General features: G+C 38.4%; 1 protein-coding gene and 1 pseudogene across 1 annotated transcript in view; one reads left to right on the top strand and one right to left on the bottom strand.

Moving 5' to 3' along the window:
• Nucb2 (nucleobindin 2) overlaps positions 1 to 27522 on the top strand; it is a 45286-nt gene that overhangs the window by 8768 nt on the left and 8996 nt on the right. Inside the window, 10 exon segments of the mRNA XM_042691635.1 lie at positions 4421 to 4574; positions 14357 to 14500; positions 15102 to 15209; positions 16433 to 16513; positions 16515 to 16560; positions 23441 to 23544; positions 25172 to 25357; positions 25549 to 25639; positions 26194 to 26252; positions 26339 to 26431. Coding sequence (XP_042547569.1) covers positions 14357 to 14500; positions 15102 to 15209; positions 16433 to 16513; positions 16515 to 16560; positions 23441 to 23544; positions 25172 to 25357; positions 25549 to 25639; positions 26194 to 26252; positions 26339 to 26431 — 912 coding nt within the window. The 5' untranslated portion in view covers positions 4421 to 4574.
• LOC122117793 lies at positions 2296 to 2566 on the bottom strand (annotated as a pseudogene).

The raw sequence follows: 27522 nt of genomic DNA, 5'->3' as shown, positions 1-27522 counted from the left end.
TGTGTGTGTGCGCGCGCGCACGTGCTGTGTCTTGGGGCTTGAACTCAGGGCCTGGGCACTGTCTTTGAGCTTTATTGCTCAAGGATCCCACTGAACCACAGTTTCACTTTCAGCTTTTGGGTAGTTAATTGGAGGTAAGAGCGTCATGAACTTTCCTGCAGCTTAGCCTCCGACCTCAATCCTCAGATATCAGCCTTCTAATTAGCTAGGATTACGGGTATAGCCACAGGCAGCTGGCTTTGGGGAACTTTTTTTTTTTTTTTGGTCGCTGTCCCTCAGCTCTTCAGCTCAAGGTGAGTACTCTATCACTTGAGCCACAGCACCACTTCCGGTTTTCTAGTGGTTTATTGGAGATAAGAGTCTCAGGGACTTTCCTGCCCAGGCTGGCTTTGAACCTCGATCCTCAGATCTCAACCTCCTGAGTAGCTAGGATTACAGGCTTGAGCCACCAGTGCCCGGCCTGGGTAACTTTTTGATACATTATATTCTAGTTTTTGGAAGTAGAGTGTGTATAAATATTGAGGATGTTGTAGTTTTAGTAAATGTGTTTATTGAGTGTTACAAATTGGCAACATTCTTTCTTTTTAACTTTTCTTTTTGTTTGGTTTTGGTCCTGGGGCTTGAGTTTAGGGAACCTGGGTACTGTCCCTGATCTCTTTCCCTGGAGGCTAGCTCTATACCACTTGAGCCACAGCTCTACTTCCAGCTTAATTGGAGATAAGATTCTCTCAGACTTTCCTGCCTGGGCTGGCTTCAAACTGCAAGCCTCAGATCTTAACTTCTTGAGTAGCTAGGATTACAGACTGTGAGGCACATGCTGTGTGGCAACATTCTATTTTTCTTAAGTCCCTTACTAAGACTACTTCAACTTATTGCAACAATTGGAAGAAAAAAGATATAATGTTTTTCTTGATTGATTGCTTTTTCTATGGATTTGAACATGAGCAACACTAAGAGCTATATGATACCTTGATCAGGGAAGGATTGTATGGCTCAGCTGGCCATACTCCTGATCTTTGAACCTCTTTATTTTGAGCCCTATTTTCCCATCCCACCTCATTTTTAAAGGGGAAAATGGAGGTAAGCACCAGGTTGCTTGATGTCTTTGTCATTGATGAACTCAGAAGCCATTTAATTTTCTCTACCCTATCTTTTATTTTTTTATTATTAATAAGTTTTTTATTGTGAAAATACCGTACAGAGGGGCTACAATTACATGAGCGAGGTAATGAGTATATTTCTTATCAAGCATTGTTGCCTCCTCCTTTGTTTCCCCTTCCCATCCCTGCCCTAACATCCCTCTGCCCCCATCCCTTTTTCACAGCAGAATTACAACATCACTGTAAGAAGAAGCAACTCAGGTTTTCTGGCTCAAGGCAGTGTCTTTAAGAAAAAACACTGATTTCCCTGTTACACTTGGGTTTACTGGCTAGAAGGAAGTGACTTTCTTTCTTTTTCTTTCTCCCTCTCTTTCTTTTTTCAAACTCTATCTAGCTTTATTAAAGATACTTTTCATAAACAATCATGGTATTTTAGGCAGGGCATGTACAGACAACCTTTTTTTTTTTTTTAAAAAAACAATATACAACAACTTTTAAACTTCCTTCTTGGATGGACAATCAAAATCAGAAGGCCATTATAAAACCCAATGATGTTTTCATTTGAAGCTCTGAATAGGGGAAGTTTAGTGTGAGGGTTGACATTTCACATTAAGCATGTTATTTAACAACTTTTTTTGAGTCTGACCCTAACTTTCAGGAAATGAAATGAAAATGGCACGAATATCAGTCAGAAAACCCACAATTTAAAAGGGGAAAACACTGCTGTCTTAAGGAACACCATCTTGATGATACCTCTGTGAAGTCCAGCCTGCTTGGCACATTGGAAAAAACAATTTGGGGGCAGGGAGAGTCAAGGTCCCAACTGGCCTCTGGTTTTAAGGGTGTTAAGTCTATGCCAGTGATGGAAAAGAGGAGGAGGACAAAAGTTATTTTTAGTTTTCCAACATCACAAGGTGGTTATGTGACACATACTGTTGACAACAGTAGGGAATTCTCTTCCTGGGAGCCAATCAGAAGCCTTTCAAAACTAGCAGGGAAAAGTGTTTCCCCCATATTTACTCAGCTCTGGAGATTTTTCATTAGTGGCAGATGCTCCTTGTCACCAAACAAGTGTTCTGTGTGCTAACAATATAGCTTAAAAAAGAAAATTCTGTATTTTAATAAAACTTGATAAAAATAGTATTTCAAACTGTACAGTCATCATTAGTACACAGTTATTAAAAATGCACACACTTCACTCGACATCTCCAGCACCTTCAGCTTTCTGGGCCTATTTGTTTTGGTATCTCCATTTATTGCAAGGTTATTCCCATTCTTGCCAGCATTAGCTTTCCCCTTCTTCCCTTTGCGTACCCTCTCTCCCTTCTTTGTAGGAGCTTTTTTAGGCTTGGGTGTGGCTTTGGAGGAACAGGTTTAGCACACAACCTGTCAGATCTTCTCTGTGTCTCGTTCTTCACCTTTGCTCTATCTCTGTTAGTATCACCTTCAGCCTTTCTCTTGGGCATGGTGGTGGCCAGATAGAGGTTCTGAGAGAGAGGATTCAGTGGCCTGTGGCTTTTCTTTATAGACTACTTAAATTCATCAATGAATTTGCACATGAGCTAATTGCCTTGTGTTTTGTATGATGTTTAAAAAGTACTTGAAATGTATTGTCTTATTACTGATAATTTGTGACAGACGTTGATCAAGTTAAAATTTTTAAAGAAGTGTAAGAATAAAGAAAAATTCAAGTCCAAGATTTAACAGAAGAACGTTGAAAAAAAGTGATTTTTTTTTTTTTAACAGTTCATACTGGTTTTGAACTCAGGAACTCATTCTTGTTTTTTTTTTTTTTTTAATTTTATTTTTATTTTATTTCATTTTTTTGTCGGTCGTGGGGCTTGAACTCTGGGCCTGGGCGCTGTCCCTCAGCTCTTCAGCTCAAGGCGAGCGCTCTACCACTTGAGCTACAGCGCCACTTCTGGTTTTCTGGTGGTTTATTGGAGATAGGAGTCTCACGGTCTCTCCTGCCCGGGCTGGCTTTGAACTGTGATCCTCAGATCTCAGCCTCCTGAGTAGCTAGGATTACAGGCGTGAGCCACCAGCGCCCGGCTCATTCTTGTTTTTTTTTTCTTCTGTTGCTGTTTTTGTTGGTTGTGGGGCTTGAACTCTGGGTCTGGGTACTGTCCTTCAGCTCTTCAGCTCAAGGCTAGCACTCTACCACTTAAGCCACAATATCACTTCTGGCTTTTTCTGGTTATGTGGTGCTGAGGAATTGAACCCAGGGTCTCATGCAAGGTAAGCTCTCTACCACTATGCCACCTTCCAGTCCCTCAGGACCTCACTCTTGGTAGGCAAGTGTTCTGGCCACTAAGAAAAATAAACTTGAAATTTGAATTCCACTTAATTTTTAAAGAGGGGAGCAATGAAGTTTTTTTTTTTTTTGTTTTTGTTTTTGGGGGGGTCCGGTCGTGGGCCTGAACTCTGGGCCTGGGCGCTGTCCCTCAGCTCTTCAGCTCAAGGCTAGCACTCTACCACTTGAGCCACAGCGCCACTTCCGGCTTTTTTCTTTTTGCGTATGTGGTGCTGAGGAATCGAACCCAGGGCCTCAGGCATGCAAGGCAAGCGCTCTACCACTGAGCCACCTTCCCAGCCCCGCAATGAAGTTTTTTAAGAGGCTTATTGGAATGTGTTTATTTCATACATCACTCTAAGCCAGTAGCTCATGCTAGCTGGTAACTGTCACTGTTAGCTCATGCCTAATCCTAATAGTTATTCAGGAGGCTGAAATCTGAGAACTGTAGTTCAAAGCTAGCTAGGATAGAAAAGTCAGTGAGACTATTCTCTCTAATTAACCAGTAAAAGCTGGAAGTAGAAGTGTAGCTCAAGCAAAAAAGCCAGGTGAGAACTGGAGGCCCAATATTCAAGCCCAGTATCCACAAATACATACAAAAATTAATCTATCTCTCTTCTTTGGGATTCTGTACCATTTAATACCTTCCATAAAATTGAGGTATCAGCTGGGAAGGTGGCTCAGAGGTAGAGTGCTTGCCTTGCATGCATGAGTCTCTGGGTTCAATTCTTCAGCACCACATAAGCAAAAAGAAAAAAAGCCAGAAGTGGTGCTGTGGCTCAAGTGGTAGAGCGCTAGCCTTGAGCTGAAGAGCTGAGGGACAGCGCCCAGGCCCAGAGTTCAGGCCCCATGACTTGACCCAAATAAATAAATAAATAAATAGATAAAATATATTTAGGTGCATTTCTTTTCACACTGTATGTGAAATACATCACTGTTCTGTGCCACTACCACTTTAATAAGGCCAGATTTATAATGTTTAATGTGTCTTTTTCTTTCTTTTCTTCCCTTTGTTTTTTATATTGAGAACCTAACAATCAAATTTTCAAGAAGAAGAAAAAATTGGGCTAGGCATTAAGACCCATCTCTTCACTGACTTAGTATTGTAGAAGTCAACTTGCCTCTGTGGACCTCAGTTGCCTCATCTGTAACTGGATAATTTTTAAAAAACCTGTCTGAAGGTAAGTGTTCAGTTAAGATTTGCTTTGGACTGGGGACCAGGCTCAAGTTGTAAAGTGTAAAGTACCTGCTTAGCAAGCACAGGGCCTCAGTTCAAATCTTAATACTGTCCAAAAAAAGAAAGAAAGAAAGAGGAGGAGGAGGAGGAGGCGGAGGAGGAGGAGGCAGCAACAGCAACTGCTGCTGCTGGATGCTGGAGGCTCATGCCTGTAACCCCAGCTGCTTAGGAGGCTGAAATCTGTGGATCACAGTTTGAAGCCAGCCTGGGTAAAATAGTCCCTGAGACTCTTATTTCTAATTAACCACCCAGAAAACCAGAAGTGGCACTGTGGTTCAAAGTGATAGAGCACTAGCTTTGAGCAAAACAGCTCAGGGACAGTGCCCAGGCCTTGACTTCAAGCACCATGACTGCCAAAACAAAAAAAGAAAGAGAAAGAAAGAAGGAAGGAAGGAAGAAAGCCTTTTGTGGCAAATAAAACCAATTATCTCATGTGATTGTAACCCTCTGTACAGTATTTTCACAATAAAAGACATTAAAAAATTAAAACAAAAGTGGCGCTGTAGCTCAAGTGGTAGAGCGCTAGCCTTGAGCTGAAGAGCTGAGGGATAGTGCTTAGGCCCAGAGTTCAGGCCCCACGACCGACCAAAAAAAAAAAAAAAGAGAGAGAGTGGTAATTTGGGCTGGGAAGGTGGCTCAGTGGTAGAGTGCTTGCCTTGCATGCATGAGGCCCTGGGTTTGATTCCTCAGCACCACATAAGCAAAAAGAAAAAAAGCCAGAAGTGGCGCTGTGGCTCAAGTGTAGAGCACTAGCCTTGAGCTGAAGAGCTGAGGGACAGTGCCCAGGCCCAGAGTTCAGGCCCATGACCAGACCCCCCCCCCCAAAAAAAAAAATTATCAACAATAACAAAGCATAGAAGGGAAAAAAGAAAGCTTTTTGTAGCAAATAAAAACCATTAATAACATAAAACACAGAAAGAAAACAAAATTAATTTTGTTTTGTTTGTTCATTTAAAATAATCTTCCTCTTCCTCCTCTTTCTTTGCTGGTCCTGGGGCTTGAACTGAGGGGCTTGGACTCTGTCCCTTAGCCTTTCTGTGCTCAAGGCTAACGCACTACTATTAGAGCCCCAGCACCACTTCTGTCTTTTTCTACGTAGTTTATTGGAGATAAGAGCCTCATGGACTTTCCTGTGCTGGGGTTTTTCTTTTAGGTTTTATTATTCCTTTATTATGTTTTTGATTATACCATGTTTTTATACATTTATATAACCTAGGAAATATTGGCCATCCTAACATAAGGTGTATGTAAAAGGAAAAAAAAAGTGAAATAAGAAATGCATACCTATAAGTCACATTTAACCTTTAGCATTTTTATTTTTTAGATATGTTAAATACTTTAATCCACTTATTTTGTTGCATTTTAGAGACAAATGATTGGAACTACAAAGTCTTGCAATAATTGTTTTTTAAAAGATGGCAGAAATATATTTCTTAGTCTTGATGGGCTTAATCCCCCCCAAATAAAATTATGATATAAATTCTTTTAAAAATAATTCTTGAAGTAGGCAGTATGAGATAGGTATAGTCAAAAGAGTCCTACTCTTCTTGCGGTTTGTGTGTGTGTATGTGTGTGTGTGTGTGTGTGTGTGTGTGTGTGTGTGTGTGTGTGTAATATGTGTTTGTGGTTAATTGGAGATAAGAGTCTCACAGACTTTCCTGCCTGAGCTGGCTTTAAACTGAGATCCTCAGCACTCAACCTCCTAAGTAGTTAGGATAAGTGTGAGCCATTGGTGCCCAGTTTTTGCTATTTCTTATCACATTTTTTCTCCTTTTTTTTTTTTTCTGTGTGTATATTTTTTCTAGTTTATGAAATCTGTAAACCTGTTTCTGTCATCTTTGGCATTATGTTGATATCTAAAGAGATTTTTTTTTTTACTAATATTCTTGGGCACTGTTGTAACTGTTGACATTTATGGAGACTGTTAAGAAATAGAATTGATGTGTAAGTTAGGTATCCTAGTTATATATAGAATAAACACAGGAAAATTAGAAACTACATGAGCAGAAGGGAAAAAGTATATTTAAAACAATTTCCATCAATCAAAAAGAAATAAAAAATATGAGACCCAGTCACTCATGCCTGTAATCCCAGCTACTTAGGGGGCAGAGATGTATGAATCGATCAAATCAGCCTCAGGTTCTTGACATTTTTAATTTTTTTTGAGGTATAGTTAACTTTGGACTGCTTTTGTTTGCATTATTTGGCTGCTAAAAGATAATCCTGTTGTATCTCAGTAACAAAAGAAAACACAGCTTTGCCTCCTTTTGAATTTTTTTCCTGTCTAAAGTCTGGTAACACAATTAGTTCTTTTATAAGAAAAAGTGAAGTAGTTACTCCTCTGACATCAAGTGTCTGCTTCATTAATGTCAGCTGCTTCATTTCTTTGCTTACAAAAGAACATTTCATTTATATGCCAAGGTACAGTGTAATCTTTTGAAGATAAAAATGACAAGATGTAATAATAGTGAAAAAACAAATTTGAAATTATGACATAAGAATAATTATAATAAGGTTTATGAGAAGATAGTAAAGATTATCATACTGATGCCATTTGGAAATCACAACTTTAATAGTCCACTAATTAGGAAGTGGTTCTGTGGCTCAAGTGGTAGAGTGCTCACCTTGAGCTGAAGAGCTCCAATAGCACCCAGGTCTAGAGTTCAAGCTCCATGACTGACAAAAAAACCCCCACAAAATACAAAAAAACCCCAAATGTCCACTAATTAAGACTCCCCCACCTCCCGGGGCTGGGAAGGTGGCTTAGTGGTAGAGTGCTTGCCTTGCATGCATGAGGCCTTGGGTTCTATTTATTCCTCAGCACCACATATACAATAAAAGCCAAAATTGTTGCTGTGGCTCAAGTGGTAGAGTGCTAGCCTTGAGCTGAAGAACTGAGGGACAGTGCATAGGCCCAGAGTTCAGGCCCCAGGCCCCACCAAAAAAAAAACCCACAAAACAAAAAAATACACCCTCTGCTGAGTACAGGCTCATGCCTATAATCCTAGCTGCTCAGAAGGCTGAGATCTGAGTATCGAGATTCAAAGCCAGCTCCGATTCAAAGCCAGCTCCGGAAGCAAAGTCCATGAAACTCTTATCTCCAATAAACCACTAGAAAACCAGAAGTGGCACTGTGGCTCAAGTGGTAGAGCGCTTGCCTTGAGCTGCAGAGCTGAGGGAATAGCGTTGAAGCTGAGTTCAAGCCCCATGACCAACAAAAAAAACCAAACACCCCCTGATTTCTAAAATGTTAAACTTCGGGGTGGGAAGGTGGCTCAGTGGTAGAGCGCTTACTTTGCATGCATGAGGCCCTGGGTTCGATTCCTCAGCACCACATAAGCAAAAAGAAAAAAGCCGGAAGTGGCACTATGGCTCAAGTGGTAGAGCACTAGCCTTGAGCTGAAGAGCTGAGGGACAACGCCCAGGCCCAGAGTTTAGGCCCCATGACCGGACCCAAAAAAATAAAAATGTTAAACTTCATCTTATAATTGTTTTAGAACAGAAGCAGTAATTTAAATAAATGTAAATAGAAGAAAAAAAAAAACAAAGTCTAGTCAGAAGATAGAGATTCTCAGGCTAGATTAAGAAAAAAATGAAACAAAGCAGAAAACAAACAAAAAATCCTCACAATAGCTAGGTTCCAGTGGCTCATGCCTCTAGTGCTAGCTACTAAGGAGATTGAGATCTAAAGATTGTGGTTCTGGTTTGAAGCCAACCTGGACATGACAGTTAGTGAGACTCTTACCTCCAGTTAACCATCAAAAAGCTGGAAGTGGAGCTGTGGCTAAAGTGAAAAAGCTTTAGCTTTGAGCAAAGCACTTCAGGGACAGACTCCAGGCCTTGAGTTTAAGCCTCAGGACTGGCAAAGAAAAAAATCCATGTATACATGGGGCTGGGAAGGTGGCTCAGTGGTAGAGCACTTGCCTTGCATGCATGAGGCCCTGGGTTCGATTCCTCAGCACCATATAAGCAAAAAGAAAAAAGCCGGAAGTGGCGCTGTGGCTCAAGTGGTAGAGTGCTAGCCTTGAGCTGAAGAGCTGAGGGACAGCGCCCAGGCCCAGAGTTCAGGCCCCACGACCGGGGGGAAAAAAAAAATCCATGTATACATATATTCACCCATTAACCAAAAGAAAGTTGAAAGTTTCAAATAAAATAGATTATAAGGAGCGGGGCGCTGGTGGCTTACACCTGTAATCCTAGCTACTCAGGAGGCTGAGATCTGAGGATCTCGGTTCAAAGCCAGCTCAGGCAGGAAAGTCCGTGAGACTCTTTATCTCCAATAAAAACCACTAGAAAACCAGAAGTGGTGCTGTGGCTCAAGCGGTAGAGCGCTCACCTTGAGCTAAATAGCACAGGGACAGGGCTCAAGTCCAGAGTTCAAGCCCCATGACCCACCCAAAAAAAAAAATAGACTATAAGGCAAGTTAGGATATAAAAGTCACTCAAATATGTTAAAAGATTAAACCTATGAAAAGGGTACAAGTCTTATGCTTGTATACCTGTACATTTATTATTTAAATTAAAATAGAATATAAAGAAAAAAACCAGAAAAATCTGAGATCACAATGTATAATTTTCACATAATTTTCTAGTAATGATAGAACAAGACAAAAATTATTAAGGATATAAAAATTTGGGGGCTGGGAAGGTGGCTCAGTGGTAGAGTGCTTGCCTTGCATGCATGAGGCCCTGGGTTCCATTTGTCAGCACCACATAAGCAGAAAAAGCCAGAAGTGGCACTGTGGCTCAAGTGGTAGAGCACTAGCCTTGAGCTGAAGAGCTGAGAGACAGCACCCAGGCCCAGAGGTCAGGTACAACAACGAACACACACACACACACACACAAACCCAAAAACCAAAATTTGGATAGTTATAAATGCATGGCAAGTATAGATATTTAATAGTGGTTTATAAATAGTGGGTTTAAAGTTTGTGTGTGTGTGTGTGTGTGTGTGTGTGTGAGAGAGAGAGAGAGAGAGAGAGAGAGAGATAAAGAGATACTGGAGGTTTAACATAGGGCGTTACCACTTGTTCTACCTCTTGAGCTATGCCTCCCACGCCTCACCTGTTTTTGTTTTGTACTCCTAGGAATTGATTCCAGGGCCTCTACCTTCCTAGGCCAGGACTGTGCTAGGACAGCCGCACCCTCAGCCCTTTGTGCTTCTCTTTTTTTCGAGCTAGGTCTGCTAATATTGTCCTGGTTTGCTTCAAATTTATCTTCCTCCAGCCTCTGCCTCCTAGTTGCTAATTTTACGGATGTGTGCTGCTTTACTTGGTATACATTTATTTATTCTTTTATTATCTTCACATTTAAGGACTTTTAAAAATATTTTGTTCATTTTTTAATAAATTGAAAGATGATTTCCATAAACACAACATACAATTCACTGAGTGAATACAATTCACAAGTGTGCAATTCACTGGGTTTTAATATTTCCATAAGGTTGTCAACCATCTCTATTGTGTGATTTTTAGCATTTTCATTATGCCCCAAAGAAATCTTGTACCCATAAGTATTTCTTTTTCCATTTCTCCTTCCCCTACCAACAGTCTTAGGCAACCACTAATATTTCTTCCTCAAGAGATTTGCCTGTTTGGGGACATTTGATATAAATTCAATCATATAACAGATGGCAATGGCATCTGGCTGTATATGTAATTAATCAATTTTGTTGTTTTTAACTTTAGGACAAATAGGTATCTCCTTTGAAGTCTTAGTCTTTTGTCCTCTAAAATTATTTAAAAGTATAATAATAATTTTTGGTTTCCAGATGACAGTTAAGAATTTGTTGTCTCTTTCCTGAAAAATTTAAAATTACTTTAGCTTAAATGAAATGTGGGTCCAATAATTTCTAAACTTTTGTTTCTAGTTCCACATAACAAGTTTAAGTTTGATCAGAGAGTATAATGTTTCACATCTGTTTCCAGAGTGTAACATTCTTGGATTTACTGGTTTGTTCCTTTGTTTAATTATATCTAGATACAAAGTTTCTTTGGTGGTTGAGTTTTCTTGTGATTGTTCAATTTTGTATCTCAGCATCTAGACTTGCTTCTTGTTTTAGCGAGAATAATTTTTTTTTCAGTCGTGAGGCCTGATCTCTGGGCCTAGGCACTGTCCCTCAGCTCTTTAGCTCAAAGTTAGCACTCTATCACTTGAGCCACAATGCCACTTCTGGCTTTTATTGCTTATGTGATGCTGAGGGATCGAACGCAGGGCCTCATGCATGCAAGGCAAGCACTCTACCACTGAGCCACCTTGCCAGCCCCTAGTGAGAATAATTTTAAGCTTGCTGAATAAACAATATTTAACTGACCATTTGAAGACATTTATAAGTAATATCACAATCATTTCTAAACAGAAAGTCTCAGTATCTTATACTTTAAATGGGTATAATATGTCATTAGAGGTTGAGACAGGATTGTCAGTTGGTAGCTTAGGCCTGAAATCTCAGAAAGCTGAGTATAGAGGACCAAGGTTCTAGTCCTTCAGACTCCCATCTCCAAAATAATCAATCCAAAGCTGAGCTGGGGCATGACTCAAGTGGTAGGGAGCCATCCAAACAAGGAAGCTGAAAAAGTACAAAGACCTTAGTTCAAATTCCAGTACTGGCAAAGAAACAAACAAACCAAAACAGATAAAAAAAACTCAAATGCAAACATATTGTTAAGTGAAAACAACAACAATAAAGACCTAGACTCAAAATGATTCTGTATGAAATATTTTTAGAACAGGCAAATTGATGCAGATGGAAAGAAAGTATGTTTGTGACTACTAGGGAGTAGAGGAAACAGGAAATAGGAAGTGATTGATAATGGACATAGGTTATCCTTTTAGGGTGCTGAAATATTTTTCAGTTAGCTAGTAACATAAGGATAACATTTATACATGTGAATTATATCTCAAGAAACCAAAACCAAAACACACATCTATGAGTGGAGGGCCACGAAGCATGAATGAGAAACTTTGGTTGGCCCAGAAAACTAATTTCTTCTTTGTAAAATGAGCCACTTCCTTGTGTACCACCTAGAATCATGATGAAAATGAGGTTATGTATTCATTTCTAAATTGCAACCACTGAGTAAAAAGAAACCCTAAAAATAAAATTCCATGAACTGTTAAGTTTAGGAGACAGAGTTAAATAATGCATATTCTAGATTGATGGCTAGTCTATTATTCATCTTCCTTTTGTAAGGTATATTAAATAGGTAGGTTTCATTAGGTAGACGATGAAGACAACATCACATGCAATTCAGGCAGGAGAAGAAGTTTATTTACTGAACTGCTGCCCCTGCTGTGCATGGTGGCGAGACATGGCTGAAAAGAAAGGGGGTGACCCTTCCCTGGGCCAGAACTTATCTGGGCCTGGGACAGGAAGAGTTGTGGCCAGGTGGGGGAAAGGTGTGGCCACACTGGATCCAGATGTGACCTCAGGGTCTGAGACCCTCCTCAGGTCAGATGGGAGGCATGTGACCAGAGGTGGTCCAGGATGTGACCTAGCAGGAGGGGAAGGTGACTGCTTTCCAGGTCTGCCAGTTATCTAGGTAACAGATACTGGGTGGAAACAGCCAAGAGGTAGGGAGGTGTCTCTATGCAGACCTTACACCTTTTGTCTCCATTTTTGTTGTTGTTATTGTTTTGCATTGGGTATTAAATCCAGGTCTTTGCATCTCAGGCATCAAGCATATACTTAGCATCATTCTGGTTTTTTTTTTTTGTTTGTTTTAGTGTCTGTACTAGTGCTTGAACTTGGCTTAGGCACTGTCCCTTAGATTTTTCACTTAAGGCTGGTGCTCTGTCTGGCACTTGAGCTTCAACTCTACTTTCAGCTTTATGTGGTTACTAGAGATAAGAGTCTCACAGACTTTCCTGCCCAGTAGCCTTCTGAGTAAGTAGGATTACAGGCATGAGCCACCAGCCCCTGGCAGCATTATTCCTGACTTGAATCTTAACATATGTGCATGTGCATGCGCACATACATATGTGTATGTGTATGTATGTATACATATACTTTATATATATTATGATATATAATACATAAGTATTCTATGTATAATCAATTAAATGTGAGACTTTTCTACATTTAAATTCTTGTAGTAGATGTTCTAGAGTTATGAGGATCTTTCCTCTCCCCTTCTCCCCCTCCCCCACATCAGTCATGGGGCTTGAACTCCGGGCCTGGGCACTGTCCCTCAGCTCTTCCGCTCAAGGCTTATACTCTATCACCTGAGCCACAGCACCACTTCTGGTTTTCTGGTAGTGTATTGGAGATAAGAGTCTCATGGACTTTCCTACCTGGGATGGCTTTGAACCTTGATCAGATCTCAGCCTCCTGAGTAGCTAGGATTATAGGTGTGACCCACCAACACCCAGCTATGAAGATCTTTGTGGAATGAAATCTGAACAATATATGAGAGTATCAGTAGATGTCATTCTTTTGTTTCAATATCATTATATCCTGCTTGATATTTTACTGACCTATTTATTTGAAAACTAAAACAAATTTAATGAGTAATATTGGAAACAATAAAATAATTTAATAGATTTAAGAGAAAGTTTATAGCTAGTTATTTGTTTCTTTTAGCAACTCATGTTCCCAGCACAGTTTATATTTAAAATTAGATTGAAATGAAAAATATGCAGAGATTATTTTGGCTCATTAGTATTTTAAGTGCTAATATATATATATACACACACACACACACACACACACATGTATATGTGATTTCCTTTCCATCTTTCCTAATCTTAGACTATTTTTTAAAATTTTGAGGTCCCTTTTCCATCATTATTTGAAGTGTTTGTAATTAACCAAATGTTTTCTTTTTTCTTTTCTTTTCTTTCTTTTTTTTTTGTTGCCGGTCGTGGACCTGAACTCCGGGCCTGGGTGCTGTCCCTCAGCTCTTCAGCTCAAGGCTAGCACTCTACCACTTGAGCCACAGCGCCACTTCTGGCTTTTGTTGCTTAGGTGGTGCTGAGGAATCAAACCCAGGGCCTCATGTATGCAAGGCAAACACTCTACCATTGAGCCACCTTCCCAGCCCAAATGTTTTCTTTTCTTTTTTTTGCCAGTTCTGGGGCTTGAACTCAGAGCCTGGGCACTATCCCTGAGCTTCTGCTCAAGGCTAGCACTCTACCACTTGAGCTACAGTGCCACTTCTGGCTTTTTCTATTTATGTGGGACTGTGGACTTGAACCCAGGGCTTCATGTATGCTAGGCAAGCACTTTACCACTAAGCCACATTCCCAGCCCCCCAAATGTTTTCTTATATAAGCAATTTGAATTAAAAATTTTATATCTGTCTTTTGAGTTTTGGCTGAAAACCATTTCTTTTTTTTTTTGGGTCCAATCGTGGAGCCTGAACTCTGGGCCTGGGCACTGTCCCTCAGCTCTTCAGCTGAAGGCTAGTGCTCTACCACTGGAGCCACAGTGCCACTTCGGCTTTTTTCTTTTTGCTTATGTGGTGCTGAGGAATCGAACCCAGGGCCTCAGGCATGCAAGGCAAGCGCTCTACCACTGAGCCACCTTCCCAGTCCCTGAAAACCATTTCTTTCTTGATTTTTCTTTAGTGATTTATTTTAATCATCATTTTTGGTAAGTTATAATTATTTTTACTGCTCTCCTAGATTTAAAAAAATTAAACATTTTGAGATTGAAGGTATTATTTCTGTGACATTGTATGTATAGTGTTCAGATCTCTTTAAGACTTTACTATTCCTTTATTTCAGATGAGGTGGAGGACCATCGTACTGCAGAATTGTTTGTTCTTGGTCTCGTGTCTACTTACTACTTTTGAAGCTGTGCCTATAGATATAGACAAGACAAAAGTACAAAATACTCAGCCTGTGGAAAGTGCAAGAATAGAACCACCAGTAAGTGAGATAGACTTATAACTAAATGTAATGCATTATAAATATAGCTAAATGAAATGGAACAAAGTGTAATACAACCAAGTAAAAGGAAATGGAAAGGATTATAACTCAAATATAGTCAATATTTATGGCTTATAAAATTTGACATTTAGCAACTATCTCTGAAAATAGTAGTGAAAAGTATTGGGTGAGCAGATGTTATTCAACATTAGTCAGTGTTTATCTACTGTAATTAGTATATGGAATAATTAATCATGATACATTTCCAGTGCAGAACAAATCAGCTGAGAAGATTCTGTGTTGTATTCAAAGGAGGGACAGATGGCAATAATCTAGAGAAGCCAGATTAATATTATCCCTTAAATGTTCATTTTAAAACCATACAGGAAAGATACCTTTGTGTTATAATATAACATTTGTCCTGATACTAAACTCTTACTTAAGAAATACAGCTTTATAAAAGAGAAATCTAGCATCATAATCTTGGTTGTAGATCTATCTTAATGCCATGTTAGTAAAAATTATCTTTCAGGATTCTGGTCTTTATGTTCAGACAATGAAAAACTTTTAGAAATATTACATTTTGTTTTTTAATTTGAAGGATACTGGACTTTATTATGATGAATACCTCAAACAAGTGATAGATGTGCTTGAAACAGATCAACATTTCAGAGAGAAGCTTCAGAAAGCAGACATAGAGGAAATAAAGGTAAATATAATTAAATAATTGTTTTATACACATTTGAGCATGTCAGAAACAGAACTAAATACTGGGTACACAAAGATGAGACATATGCCTAATTCTTAAGAAAAAAAGTCATATTAGAAGTAGATTTTATCTGGATGGATATGTGTTGAGTTATCTTATTAAGATGTAAAGAACACATAATCCAATATGAAACAGTGGAAAAAGATAAGAAGCTATGCTTCCTGGCAGAGATTATACTAGAACTTAAAAGATGTAACTGTGAAGAGGAGAGGAGCTGTATGGCATTGAAAATGAGAAGTATATAGGAAAATAAAATCCAGATCATAAAAACACAAAAACAAAATTAAGTTAACCTATTTTTTGCTTAAAAAAGAAATTAATAAAATGAGACAATAAAGCCGAAACCAGCAGTCTGGGCAGGAAAAGCCTGAGAGACTCTTATTTCTAATTAAGCACTAAAAAGCTGAAGTGGAACTGTGGCTCAAGTGGTAGAGTGCTAGGCTTGAGCAAAAGAGCTCAGGGGCGGCACCTAGGCCCTACTGGGTTTGCCTCAGCACACACACACACAAAATTGCATCCACACTGTATCACTGAAGACTTTTTCCTTTTCATTATTCCCTAGCCAATATATAGATGATAAAGGCCTTGTGCTTTCTTTTTTTTTTTCTTTTCTTTTCTTTTTTTTTCCTGGTCGTGGGGCTTGAACTCAGGGCCTGGGCACTGTTCCTGAGCTTCTTTTGCTCAGGAAACTCACTCTACCACTTGAGCCACAGCACTACTTCTGGCTTTTTCTGTATATGTGGTGCTGAGGAATTGAACCCAGGACTTCATGCACACTAGGCAAGCACTCTACCACTGAGCCACCTCCCAGCCCAAGGCCTTGTGCTTTCTAGGCACTCTACCACTTGAGCCACATCCCCAGATCTATAGCCCCCATTTTTATTTTCAGTATTGGGGTTTGAACTCAGGACCTTAAACTTGCTCAGCTAGCTTGCTTGCTTGGCTGGTGCTAAAGCAATTTGAGAAATTACTTTCAGCCTTACTTTTTTCTGCCCAGTCTTGCTTCAAACCTTGATCCTTTGGATCTCAACCTCCTGAGTAGCTAGGATTACACATGTGAGCCATTGGCATCTGGTTTGATATAGCCCCTATTTCTAATAACCTGCATTAGGTCTAAAAATGGAATGTTATAGATAGAACTAATTTATTAATTCTATTAACAGAGTGGGAGACTAAGCAAAGAGCTGGATTTAGTGAGTCACCATGTGAGGACAAAACTTGATGAGCTGAAGAGGCAAGAGGTGGGGAAGGTTAAGAATGCTAATTAAAGCTAAACTGGATTCCTTGCAAGGTAAGCACTAAAAAAGGTAAATTTCAATATTTGGTTGGTGAGGTCAGTTTTCACTAAATGAATATGACAGGTTCTTTTAGTTCAAAACTTCATGTATTGGTTTGGCTTTTCTTCATGCTTAAAATTTAAATTTTTGAGTGAGTAATATGTTTATATCATTCCATATAAAATATGGGTGGCCTTAATTAATTGTAATCAATACAAGGGAAAGGTGAAAAGTAAGCACTAAGCCACTGGTTTAAAAGAGGAAAAACAACATCAAAGGAAACAAACAAAAAATAAATACAGAGAGAGTTAGAATGCGTTAGAAAAATTGTCGGAGAACTTGTAACACCAGGCCCAGACAGTTTCACAAGAGAATTTTATCAAGCCATTAAAGAACAGACTACCAATGCTATTGAAGCAATTCCAAAGCAGAGGAAAAAAAAACGAATGCTTCCTCATTATTGTTCTGTGTTGATGCCAAAACCTAAATTAATGTTTCCCAAACTAATTTAATTTTACAGCAAGTAGATTTATCTTAAGAATGCAAAGTGGACTTACGATGTCTCACTATTAGTGGAAGGTAGATTTTTAGATTGTTTTGAAGCAACTGGCTCACCACTTGGAAAAAAGATGTGGCTGGCTTCATATCTCCTATCATTTGTCAGAATCAGAGGCTTAACTGTGGAAAATGAAATCATAAAAACCAGTAGGTGAGCCGCGTCGGTGGCTCACGCCTGTAATCCTAGCTACTCAGGAGGCTGAGATCTGAGAATCGCGGTTCAAAGCCAGCCCGGGCAGGAGAGTTCGTGAGAATCTTATCTCCAATAACCCTCCCCCGACCCCCTCCGCTAGAAAACCGGAAGTGTTGCTGTGGCTCAAGCAGTAGAGCACTCGCCTTGAGCTGAAGAGCACAAGGACAGCGCCCAAGCCCAGAGTTCAAACCCCACCACAAAAAAACAAACAAAAAACAATAGGTGACAATGTAGGTGAATTTATTATCTTGGAATGGCCTTTTCAATTTTGAGTAAAAATCAGACCTGATTTGGTCAGTGGGAAACACTTTGTGTTGGCTGAGTTGTTGACTGTCATTAGTAAACACCTAAACATTCATCTTTGGTGAAATACTAGTTCTTAACTTTTAGGTCATATAAGAATCACTTTGTAAATCTGTATAAAATTCATATTACTGAATCTCAATTCCAGAGTTTCTGGTTATGGGAAGAAGTAATCTATACTTTAAATCTGTGCTTCTGTTTAGTGCATTTTGTTTATTTATTTATTTATTTTTATATCATTTACATATGATTTATAAATAATAAATATAATATAACATATATAATATATTTCTATTAATATATCTATTTTATTTATTTATTTATTTTACCCTGCTGGTAAATAGTCACAGAAAACAATTACCAAAATTTATAATCCTGAAATTAAGGGTTTCAAAAAGAAATAAACTGACCTCCTACCATTCTTCAAGTCAGACTCTAATATTTTTAAAATTTTTTTCTTTCAAGACAGGTATTCTATTATCTAAAGAAAACAATGTGATGTGCCTTAGGAAACATTTTCTCATTTATTCAGAGTTAAATTTCTGATAATTTGAAGAAGAGCTTATAAGATTTTATATTTTTTTGGTGTAGTTTCTTAAGTTGGTGGTGTATTCACATAATATAAAACTAGAAACTATAAGAACGTACAGAGCAAAAAATTTACTTGATATTTTATACTGTTTTCTCCAATGTCTATCACCATCCACTTCACGTTTAGTTTATTTTATGTTTTGCCAGTCCTGAGGCTTGAGCTCAGGGACTGGCTGCTTGCTGTTTCTAAGCTTTAGTGCTCAAGTCTAGAATACTACCACTTTTGTTACAGCTTCATGTCTGGCTTTTTGATGGGTAATTGGAGATGAAAATCTCACGTACCTTCCTGCCTGGACTGGCTTTGAGCCCTAATTCTCAGACCTCAACCTCCTCAGTAGCTAGGATTACATGTATAAGCTGGTAAATTTCTTTTTTCTTATATAAAGATTCAAAATTGCTTCTTACATGAAAGGGAGCATATAGTACACATTCTGTATATTATGTTTTTCCTTTTTAAAATAATATTTTTATTGGCTTATATTGGCTACACAGGGAAGGATTTTATTTTTGTATCTCCACATATTTATACTATATTCCAATCAATTTTACCCATTCACATGTTTTTCTTCCTTTTATACTATATTTCAAATTCCCTATCAGTACATGAAGATCACTTACACTTTTCTTTTTAAAAAAATTTACTTTATTGTTAATATAGAAGTGATATACAGAGTGGTTATGTTCACATGAGTCAAGTAATGAGTACATTTTCTTTTTTTTCCCCCATATTTTTTAATTGTAAAAATACTGTACAGAGGGGTTACAGTTGCATGAGCAAGGTAATGAGTACATTTCCTATTGAACATTGTTACCCTCCTCCTTTGTTTTTCCCCTACCATCCCTTCCCTCCCCCCTCCCCAGCTCCTCCCCCCCCCCCCCCCCCCCCCCCCCCCCGCTCCCCTGAAACCATAAAGTTCATTTTCAACATAGTGTCTTGTACATCTTATTGTTACAATGGGTCAACCTGTATCATTATTTAAGCATTTTGTTATATCCCTTCCCCCTCCCCAAATTATAAAAATGTATATGCAAGATTCAGGATACTGGAATCAGATACAGTGAAGTACAATTTCCTTTTGTACAGTGTCTTCTGCCACCCATGAGTTGTATAGTTCACTTTTATCAATGTCCAACGTACTCCACTGCTGACTTTTTCACCCTTTTCCCTCAAGTTCTGTATCTTCCCCTACCCTCCTGAAGATATACACATGAATACCATACATAAGATAAAGAAAACAGAATCATCACACTTTTTAAGGTATTGGGAAATTATACCCAAAGTTCTTGTACATTTGCTAGTCAAATATTGTACTATTTGAGCCATACCTCATACTACTTTTCCTTTCTTTTTTTTTTAAAGCTGGATGGAACTTTGTTGTACAGATATACCACAGTTTGCTTATCCAGAACCTGTTTTTTTGTTTTGTTTTGTTTTCTTTAGTCTGGTCGTGGGGCTTGAACTCTGGGCCTGGGCGCTGTCCCAGAGCTGTCTCTTGAGCTCTTCAGTTCAAGGCTAGCACTCTACCACTTGAGCCGCAGTATCACTTCCAGTTTTTTTCTTTTTGCTTATGGGGTGCTGAGGAACCAAACCCAGGGCCTCAGGCATGCAAGGCAAGTGCTTTACCACTGAGCCACCTTCCCAGCCCCGCTTATCCAGAACCTGTGAATGGACATTTAGGTTATTTCTACTGAACATTCTTGTACATCTATTATTATGTATCCACATAAGATTATCTGAAGATAATTTCCCAGCAGTGAAATGAAAAGTTATATGTGCCATTGATCATATGCATTATACTCATAAATTCATATGTTGAATTGAAACTCCTTGAACAACTACTTAAGGACAAAAAAGTTATATGTAGTTTTAATTTTCACAGATCTTTCAAATTTTGCCTTCATAGAAATTATATCAATCCATATACTCCCCAGCAATAATTCTAGGTTTTACAATTATGTTCTATGGTACAATAGTGCAGGGTGTGTGTGTGTGTGTGTGTGTGTGTGTGTGTGTGTGTGTGTGTGTGTGTGTGTGTGTGTGTGTACACACTGTGGTTTAAACTCAAGGCCTAAAGCTTGTTAAACATGTGCTCTACTGACCCACACATCTAGAACTTTTTGTTCTGGTTATTTTAAAAATAGAATCTTACTTTTTGTTCAGGCTGGTCTAGAATTCGATCCTTCTATATTTGCTTCCTACTGTAGATGAGATTGACAGGCACATGCCACCACACTGAGCTGTCTTTTGTTGAAATGGGAGTCTCACAAACTTTTTACTTGATCTAGCCTTAAACCTTGATCTTCCCAATATCTACTTTCCTAGTAACTAGCATTAATAAGCATCAGCCACCAAAAACCTGGCTAGTAGTGCTGTTTTTAACATATATTTCACTTACTTTGAGTGAAGTTGAGCATCTTTTCATATTTTGCATTGTTTAATTATACTCTTTACAGTTGCCTCCTAACAAATCTTTTCTTCAGAAGTAAAACCATTAATGCCATGATAAGAATTCAATAAAGGCTTGGATGATATAGATTTAACATCTTTCCCTTCCTTCCTTCCTTCCTTCCTTCCTTCCTTCTTTCCTTCCTTCCTTCCTTCCTTCCTTCCTTCCTTCCTTCCCTCCTTCCTTCCTTCCTTCCTTCCTTCCTTCCTTCCTTCCTTCTTTCCTTCCTTCCTTCCTTCCTTCCTTCCTTCCCTCCTTCCCTCCTTCCTTCCTTCCTTCCTTTCTTCCTTCCTTCCTTCCTCTTTCCCTCCCTCCCTCCCTTTCTTTCCTCCCTCCCTTTCTTTCTTTCCTTCCTTCCTTTGCCAGTCCTGGGCTTGGATTCAGGGCACTCATGACCTGGGTATGCTGTCTCGAATTTTTGTGCTTAAGGCTAGTGCTCTAGCACTTTGAGGTACAGCTCCATTTCTGGCTTTGTGTGTGTGTGGCGTGGGCAGTTAATTGGAAATAATTGTCGCATGGACTTTCCTGCCTTTGAACTGCAATCCTCAGACATCAGATCTCAGATCTCCTAAGTAGGTAGGATTATAGGCATGAGTCACTGGTGCCTGGCTCATTTTTTGTATTTCTGATACAACAATGTGTTCTCAGCTTATCTAGTAACTACCCTGCTCCTAACTCTAGAAACAACCATTTCTCTGAGTAGGCTGTTTTGTGTGTGTGTGTGTGTGTGTTGTTGTTGTTGTTGTTTTAGTGCTGGTTCTAGAGCTTAAACTAAAAGCTGGAACTGTCTGTTTTGCTCAAGTCTAGGACTTTACCACTTGAGCCACAGCTCCACTTCTATCTTTTTTTTGGGGGGGGAGTTAATTGGAGGTAAGAGTCTCTTGGATTTCTTGCTTGGGCTGACTTTGAATCATAATCCTCAGATCTCAGCTTCCTAAGTAGCTAGGATTATGGGCATGAGCCGCTGACACTTGGCAGCTTTGGTTCTCTTTTTTCTTTTCTTTTTAAAACTTTTTTTATTGAGATTAGGTGATTACATAAATTTCACATATTTCATAGTAATGTGGAATCGTGATACTTAGTCACAAACACATTTTAACCTTCACAAGGCAAATTGTCATTATCATGGTCTATAAAGTTTGTAAATTCTATGAGCTTTCACAATACAAATATTTCTTCCACATCAGGTGATATTTACATTTCTTTCCTTTTGTAGCACTGGTTCTTTTTAGTGGTAAATAATATCATAGACCTCAGACTAGCAGTAGATATTACTCATGGTACTGGAGTGATTTTCATCTTGGTACTCTCATTAGATAGACACACACAGAAAAGAAAGAAAGGAAGAAAGAAAGAAGGAAAGAAAGAAAGATGGAAGGAAGGAAGGAAGGAAGGGAAGGGAAGAAAGAAGGAAGGAAGGAAAGAAAGAAAGAAAAGAGAGAGGGAGGGAATGAAGGAAGGAAAGAGAAAGAAAGAAAAAGGAAAGAAAGGAAAAGAAACAGAAAGAAGGAAGGAAAGGAAGAAAAGAAAAAGAACTTCTAAAAAGTAAAGGCACTCTTTAGAATTTATGTAAGTAGTTTTGTGTGTGTGTGTGTGTGTGTGTGTGTGTGTGTGTGTGTGAGTGTGTGTGTGTATGTGTGTGTGTTTTCCTTGTCAGTCATGGGGTTTGAATTCATGGCCTGAGTACTGTTCCTGAGATTTTTTTTGGGGGGGGGGGGTGTGGTCCTGGGACTTGAACTCAGGGCCTGGGCTCTGTCCTTGAGCCTCTCTATGCTCAAAGCTAGAGTGTTAGCATTTGAGCCATAGTGCCACTTCCAGCTTTTTCTGTTTATGTGGTACTGAAGAATCAAACCCAGGACTTCATCTATGCTAGGCAAGCACTCTACCATTAAACTACATTCCCAGCCCTGAGATTTTTTTTTTTTTAGTCAAGGCTAACTCTCTACTACTTTGAGCTGCAGCACCACTTCCAGTTTGCTAGTGATTAATTGGAGATAAGAGTCTCATGGACTTTCCTGTCCATGCTGGCTGTGATCCTCAGATCTTAGCCTCCTGAGTAGCTAAGATTACAGGGATGAGCCACAGGTGCCAGGCTATTTGGTTGAAATAAGCAGCAAGTTTTTGCTATTAAGAACTCTGATAGTTAACCTTTCTAGATAAAACATTAAAATATGCATATTAGGTCCAGTGTGGTGGCTCAGGCTACTTAGGAGGGAGAATCATGGTTCATGACCAGGCCCAGATAAAAGTTAGGGAGACCTGTGTCAATCAATAGTCTGGGTTTGGTGGTGCTTGCCTTTGCCACCAGCTACTCTGGAGGCCATAAGTAGGATAATCATCTGAGACCTGCCCCAGACAAAAACTGGAGACTGTATCTAAAAAATAAGTAAAAGCCAAAGTGGTAGAATGCCTGTCTAGCAAAAGCAAGGCCTTGACTTCAAACCCCAGTACAGTCTAAATAGATAAGTAAATGAAACATATTAAAATGTGTTCTATTCTAGGTTCTACCTTTGCCTTGAACAACAGTATGTGTAATATTCTATAAATAACTATGTCTTATTCTAAAACTTTGAATTTTCTTATAAAATCCTATAGGAATAAGTATGAATGCTTTTTAGTTTATTTTTTGTGCTAGTACTGAGTCTTGGAACTGAGAACCTGGTGCTTTGGTGTTTCAGTCAGTTCTGGCTCTGTACCACTCTGTACATCTTCATTTCCAAATACTGTCTCTTATGTGTCATTTATATTAGTGATTATAACATCTAGTAATTGATCACTTACAGCTTTCTTATTCTCTCTCAGATGTAGGTATTGACCACCAAGCTCTTCTAAAACAATTTGATCATCTAAATCACATGAATCCTGACAAGTTTGAATCCACAGATTTAGATATGCTAATCAAAGCGGTAAGAATAATTCTAGAAAGTGTTGTTTTTATTATGCCTGGGAGGTTTTGTAAGTGACAATTAAACTCAATTAGCTAGAAATAGAACTTGGATGCTGTCCCTGAGCTTCTTTTGCTTAAGGTTCTACCACTTGAGCCACAACACCATTTCTGGCTTTTTCTAAGTGGCTTACAAAAACTTTCCTTCCCAGGCTGGCTTTCAACTGCATTCCTCAGGTCTCATCCTCCCAAGTAGCTAGGATTACAGGGATGAGCCATGAGCACCTGTCCAGATAAAGAACTTTTATATAGTCTTTAGAATATATATCTTCCAAGGGAGATAGGTTAACCTTTATCAGATAACTTTATCAGATATACTTAGTTTAGATATTAATATACAGATAAAATATACATATGCCTATGTGTACATATATCTCAAATATCTCAAAATATAAAAAATATCAATATAGGGCTGGGAAGGTGGCTCAGTGGTAGAGCGCTTGCCTTGCATGCCTGAGGCCCTGGGTTCGATTCCTTAGCACCACATAAGCAAAAAGAAAAAAAGCCGGAAGTGGCGCTATGGCTCAAGAGATAGAGCGCTAGCCTTGAGCTGAAGAGCTGAGAGATAGCGCCCAGGCCCAGAGTTCAGGCCCCACGACCGGACCCAAAAAAAAAAAAAAAATCAATATAGCAATACATATATGTATACATAGGTATATTCTGTAAACACTGGCCAGAACTAGTCAATTACTATTTGTAGATTTTATTTAGCCTATATAGTATATTTATAGTTATTGTAAAAAAAAAGTAATCAGTTTATAATAGACCCTGCAGGAATGTCACAAAGCATTATATTTTCTGTCTGAAACTTGGAAATTTCTTTTTTTTTCTTGGGTGGCTTAATATGACAATAATGTACTCTCTGACAGTTCTAGAAGCCAGAGACCAATATAAAGGTATCAGCAGGCCCATGTGGTCATGCTTTTTAGAAAGTTTTAGAAGGTATGGGGACACATTCATGCACACATTCACATATAAAAGCTAAAATAAAAATTAAATTTAAGGGCTGGGAAGTTGGCTCAGTGGTAGAGCGCTTGCCTTGCATGCATGAGACCCTGGGTTCGAGTCCTCAGCGCCACATAAGCAAAAAGAAAAAAGCTGGGGCTGGGAAGGTGGCTCAGTGGTAGAGTGCCTGCCTTGCATGCATGAGGCCCTGGTTTTGATTCCTCAGCACCACATAAGCAAAAAGAAAAAAGCCGGAAGTGATGCTGTGGCTCAAGTGGTAGAGTGCTAGCCTTGAGCTGAAGAGCTGAGGGACAGTGCCCAGGCCAAGTTCAGGCCCATGACTGGACCCCCCCCCCCCCAAAAAAAAAGAAAAAAGCTGGAAGTGGCGCTGTGGCTCAAGTGGTAGAGCACTAGCCTTGAGCTGAAGAGCTGAGGGACAGCGCTCAGGCTCAGAGTTCAGGCCCCATGACCGGACCTCCCCCCCCAAAAAAAAATTAAATTTAAAAAATTAAATTAAAAATTTAAAAATTTTTCCTTCTTTTTCCATATTTCCTCCTAGCAGAGAGTATGCTATATTAAATAATAGCTTTATTTTATATCTCTCAAACACATCTTTGTCATTTTAATCAATTATCATATTCTAGGCAACAAGTGATCTGGAACACTTTGACAAGACTCGACATGAGGAATTTAAAAAATATGAAATGATGAAAGAACATGAAAGGAGAGAGTATCTGAAAACACTGAATGAGGAAAAGAGAAAAGAAGAAGAATCTAAATTTGAAGAAATGAAGAAAAAGCATGAAGACCATCCGAAAGTGAATCATCCAGTAAGAATTGTATCTTTCTGAAACCATATTTAGATGAAGATAATTCTCTGCATCAGATAGTACAATTTTAATAAGTTACTGGTACTTAAGTCAGGATTCTTAATTCTGAAAAACTCCTCAGACATGTATTATTGCATCTATAAACATAGATTATATTTTGTTTTGAGCAGTTTCTTAAAATTGGTTCACAGGGAAGCAAAGATCAACTAAAAGAGGTATGGGAAGAGACTGATGGATTGGATCCTAATGACTTTGACCCCAAGACATTTTTCAAATTACATGGTAACAGATTTGATACAAATATTGCTATTTATCTACTGTTTGAAAAAAGCTGTCTATGTTTAATTCTTAAATTATTTCTGCCAACGTTTGCTGTTGAGTCCTATATGTAGAAACTTTTTGGAGTATTTCTCTAGGGTAATATTAGTAGATTTTATTGCAGATCTGCAGTATTAAATATTATAGATGAGTAGCTGTGACTTTCACCTGCTTTGACTGTTGAGTCCTTATATGATTGTTAATTGAAGGCAATTCTGTGTCTGCTTAGTTTATATCTAACAGACTCTATATTACAATATTTAAAATTTACTTTTACTCTTATATCATATTGCTGTACCTTACTTTTCAACAGCAGTACATGTAAGGAATTATAGAATTGCTATCACTTGGGATAATCTGAAGTTTCATGGAAAAGAAGAAATCCTTTTTTTTTTTTTTACAGTATTGTCACCATGTCAGTACTACTTTTGCAAACCATTTGTGAGTAGTTATATTTCAATTACTCATTTTCTAAGGGATTAAAATCCATTCTTCCATTTGTAACTTTTTAACTTTAGATGTCAATGGTGATGGATTCCTGGATGAACAAGAATTAGAAGCCCTATTTACCAAAGAGGTAATATTGAGTGTTCTTGTTTTATCTCTCATTTTCCTCTTCAATCTCTTTTTTAGTTTCACATTGGTTTTAACTTTATTTTTAAGTTGGAGAAAGTGTATGATCCCAGAAATGAAGAGGATGACATGGTAGAAATGGAAGAAGAAAGGCTTAGAATGAGAGAACATGTAATGAATGAGGTACTGCATGTTTATTTATAAAGCTTAAGATGATATGTTCCTTCTTTTCATTATTCTAAATTCTTGTAATAAATTTGACCATAAGATGGAAAAATAAACATATATTCAAAGCTTTGCAGTTTTGACTCCGAATATTCTACTAGCTTCTCTTTATGTAAATAAAATGTGTTGTAACTACTTTAAATTATTTTCAAAGATAACAATGCTATGAACACACTACTAGCTTCCCTTTATGTAAATAAAATGTGTTGTAACTGCTTTAAATTATTTTTAAAGATAATGATGCTATTACATAACAGCAATAAAATCTATTTTTAATTGTAGAAGTCAAATATTTGATATTTTAAAAACTTGGATCAGATTTCATAGATTGACCATCTCTAATCCTAAATCTGAAATGCACTAAAATCCACAATTTTTGAGCACCAACAAAATGCCCAAGTGGGAAATTCCACACCATGAAATTGTGTTACATGCACCAAATTATTTACAAGAAAGTACAAAATTGCCTTCAGGCTAGATGTGTAAGGTATATATGTAAAACGTTTGAAATTTCATGTTTGGATTTGGCTCTTGTTCTCAAAAAAATCTCACTATGTGTATCCAAATATCTAAATTTCAGAAAAATCCAACATCCAAAGCACTCTACTTCTAAACATTTCTGATTATATTCATCCTGTACCAAGGAAATCCTCCAAGTCCTAGTATTTTAATACTTGTAGCAACAAATGTTTATTTCCTGTTCATCATATATCAGCTTTCCAGTTAGGCTGTCATGCTCAGGCTTGACCCTTGCTGTATGCCTCTTATTCCAAGGCTGCAAGAAACATTCTCTATCTAGATTATATCAGGACCTGAGAATCCCCAACCAAACAATGCAATAGTATGTGAGATTTATGTTCAGATGTGGCAATACTCACCTCTGCTTACATTCTATTGACTAAATTAGCATGTCTCTGTTAAGCCCTTGATTGAGGAGAAGATATATCTCTCTCACAGGATGTTTCAAAAAGACATGCAGCACTTGGACACTGTATAGTTCACCATTGTAACTGAATTTGCCACACACTACACAAACCCCTGAAAAGGAT

The sequence above is a fragment of the Dipodomys spectabilis genome, unplaced genomic scaffold, assembly GCF_019054845.1.
Source record: "Dipodomys spectabilis isolate Male_0828 unplaced genomic scaffold, ASM1905484v1 ptg000145l, whole genome shotgun sequence".
NCBI lineage: Eukaryota > Metazoa > Chordata > Mammalia > Rodentia > Heteromyidae > Dipodomys > Dipodomys spectabilis.
This window is presented reverse-complemented; position numbering and strand designations above follow the sequence as displayed.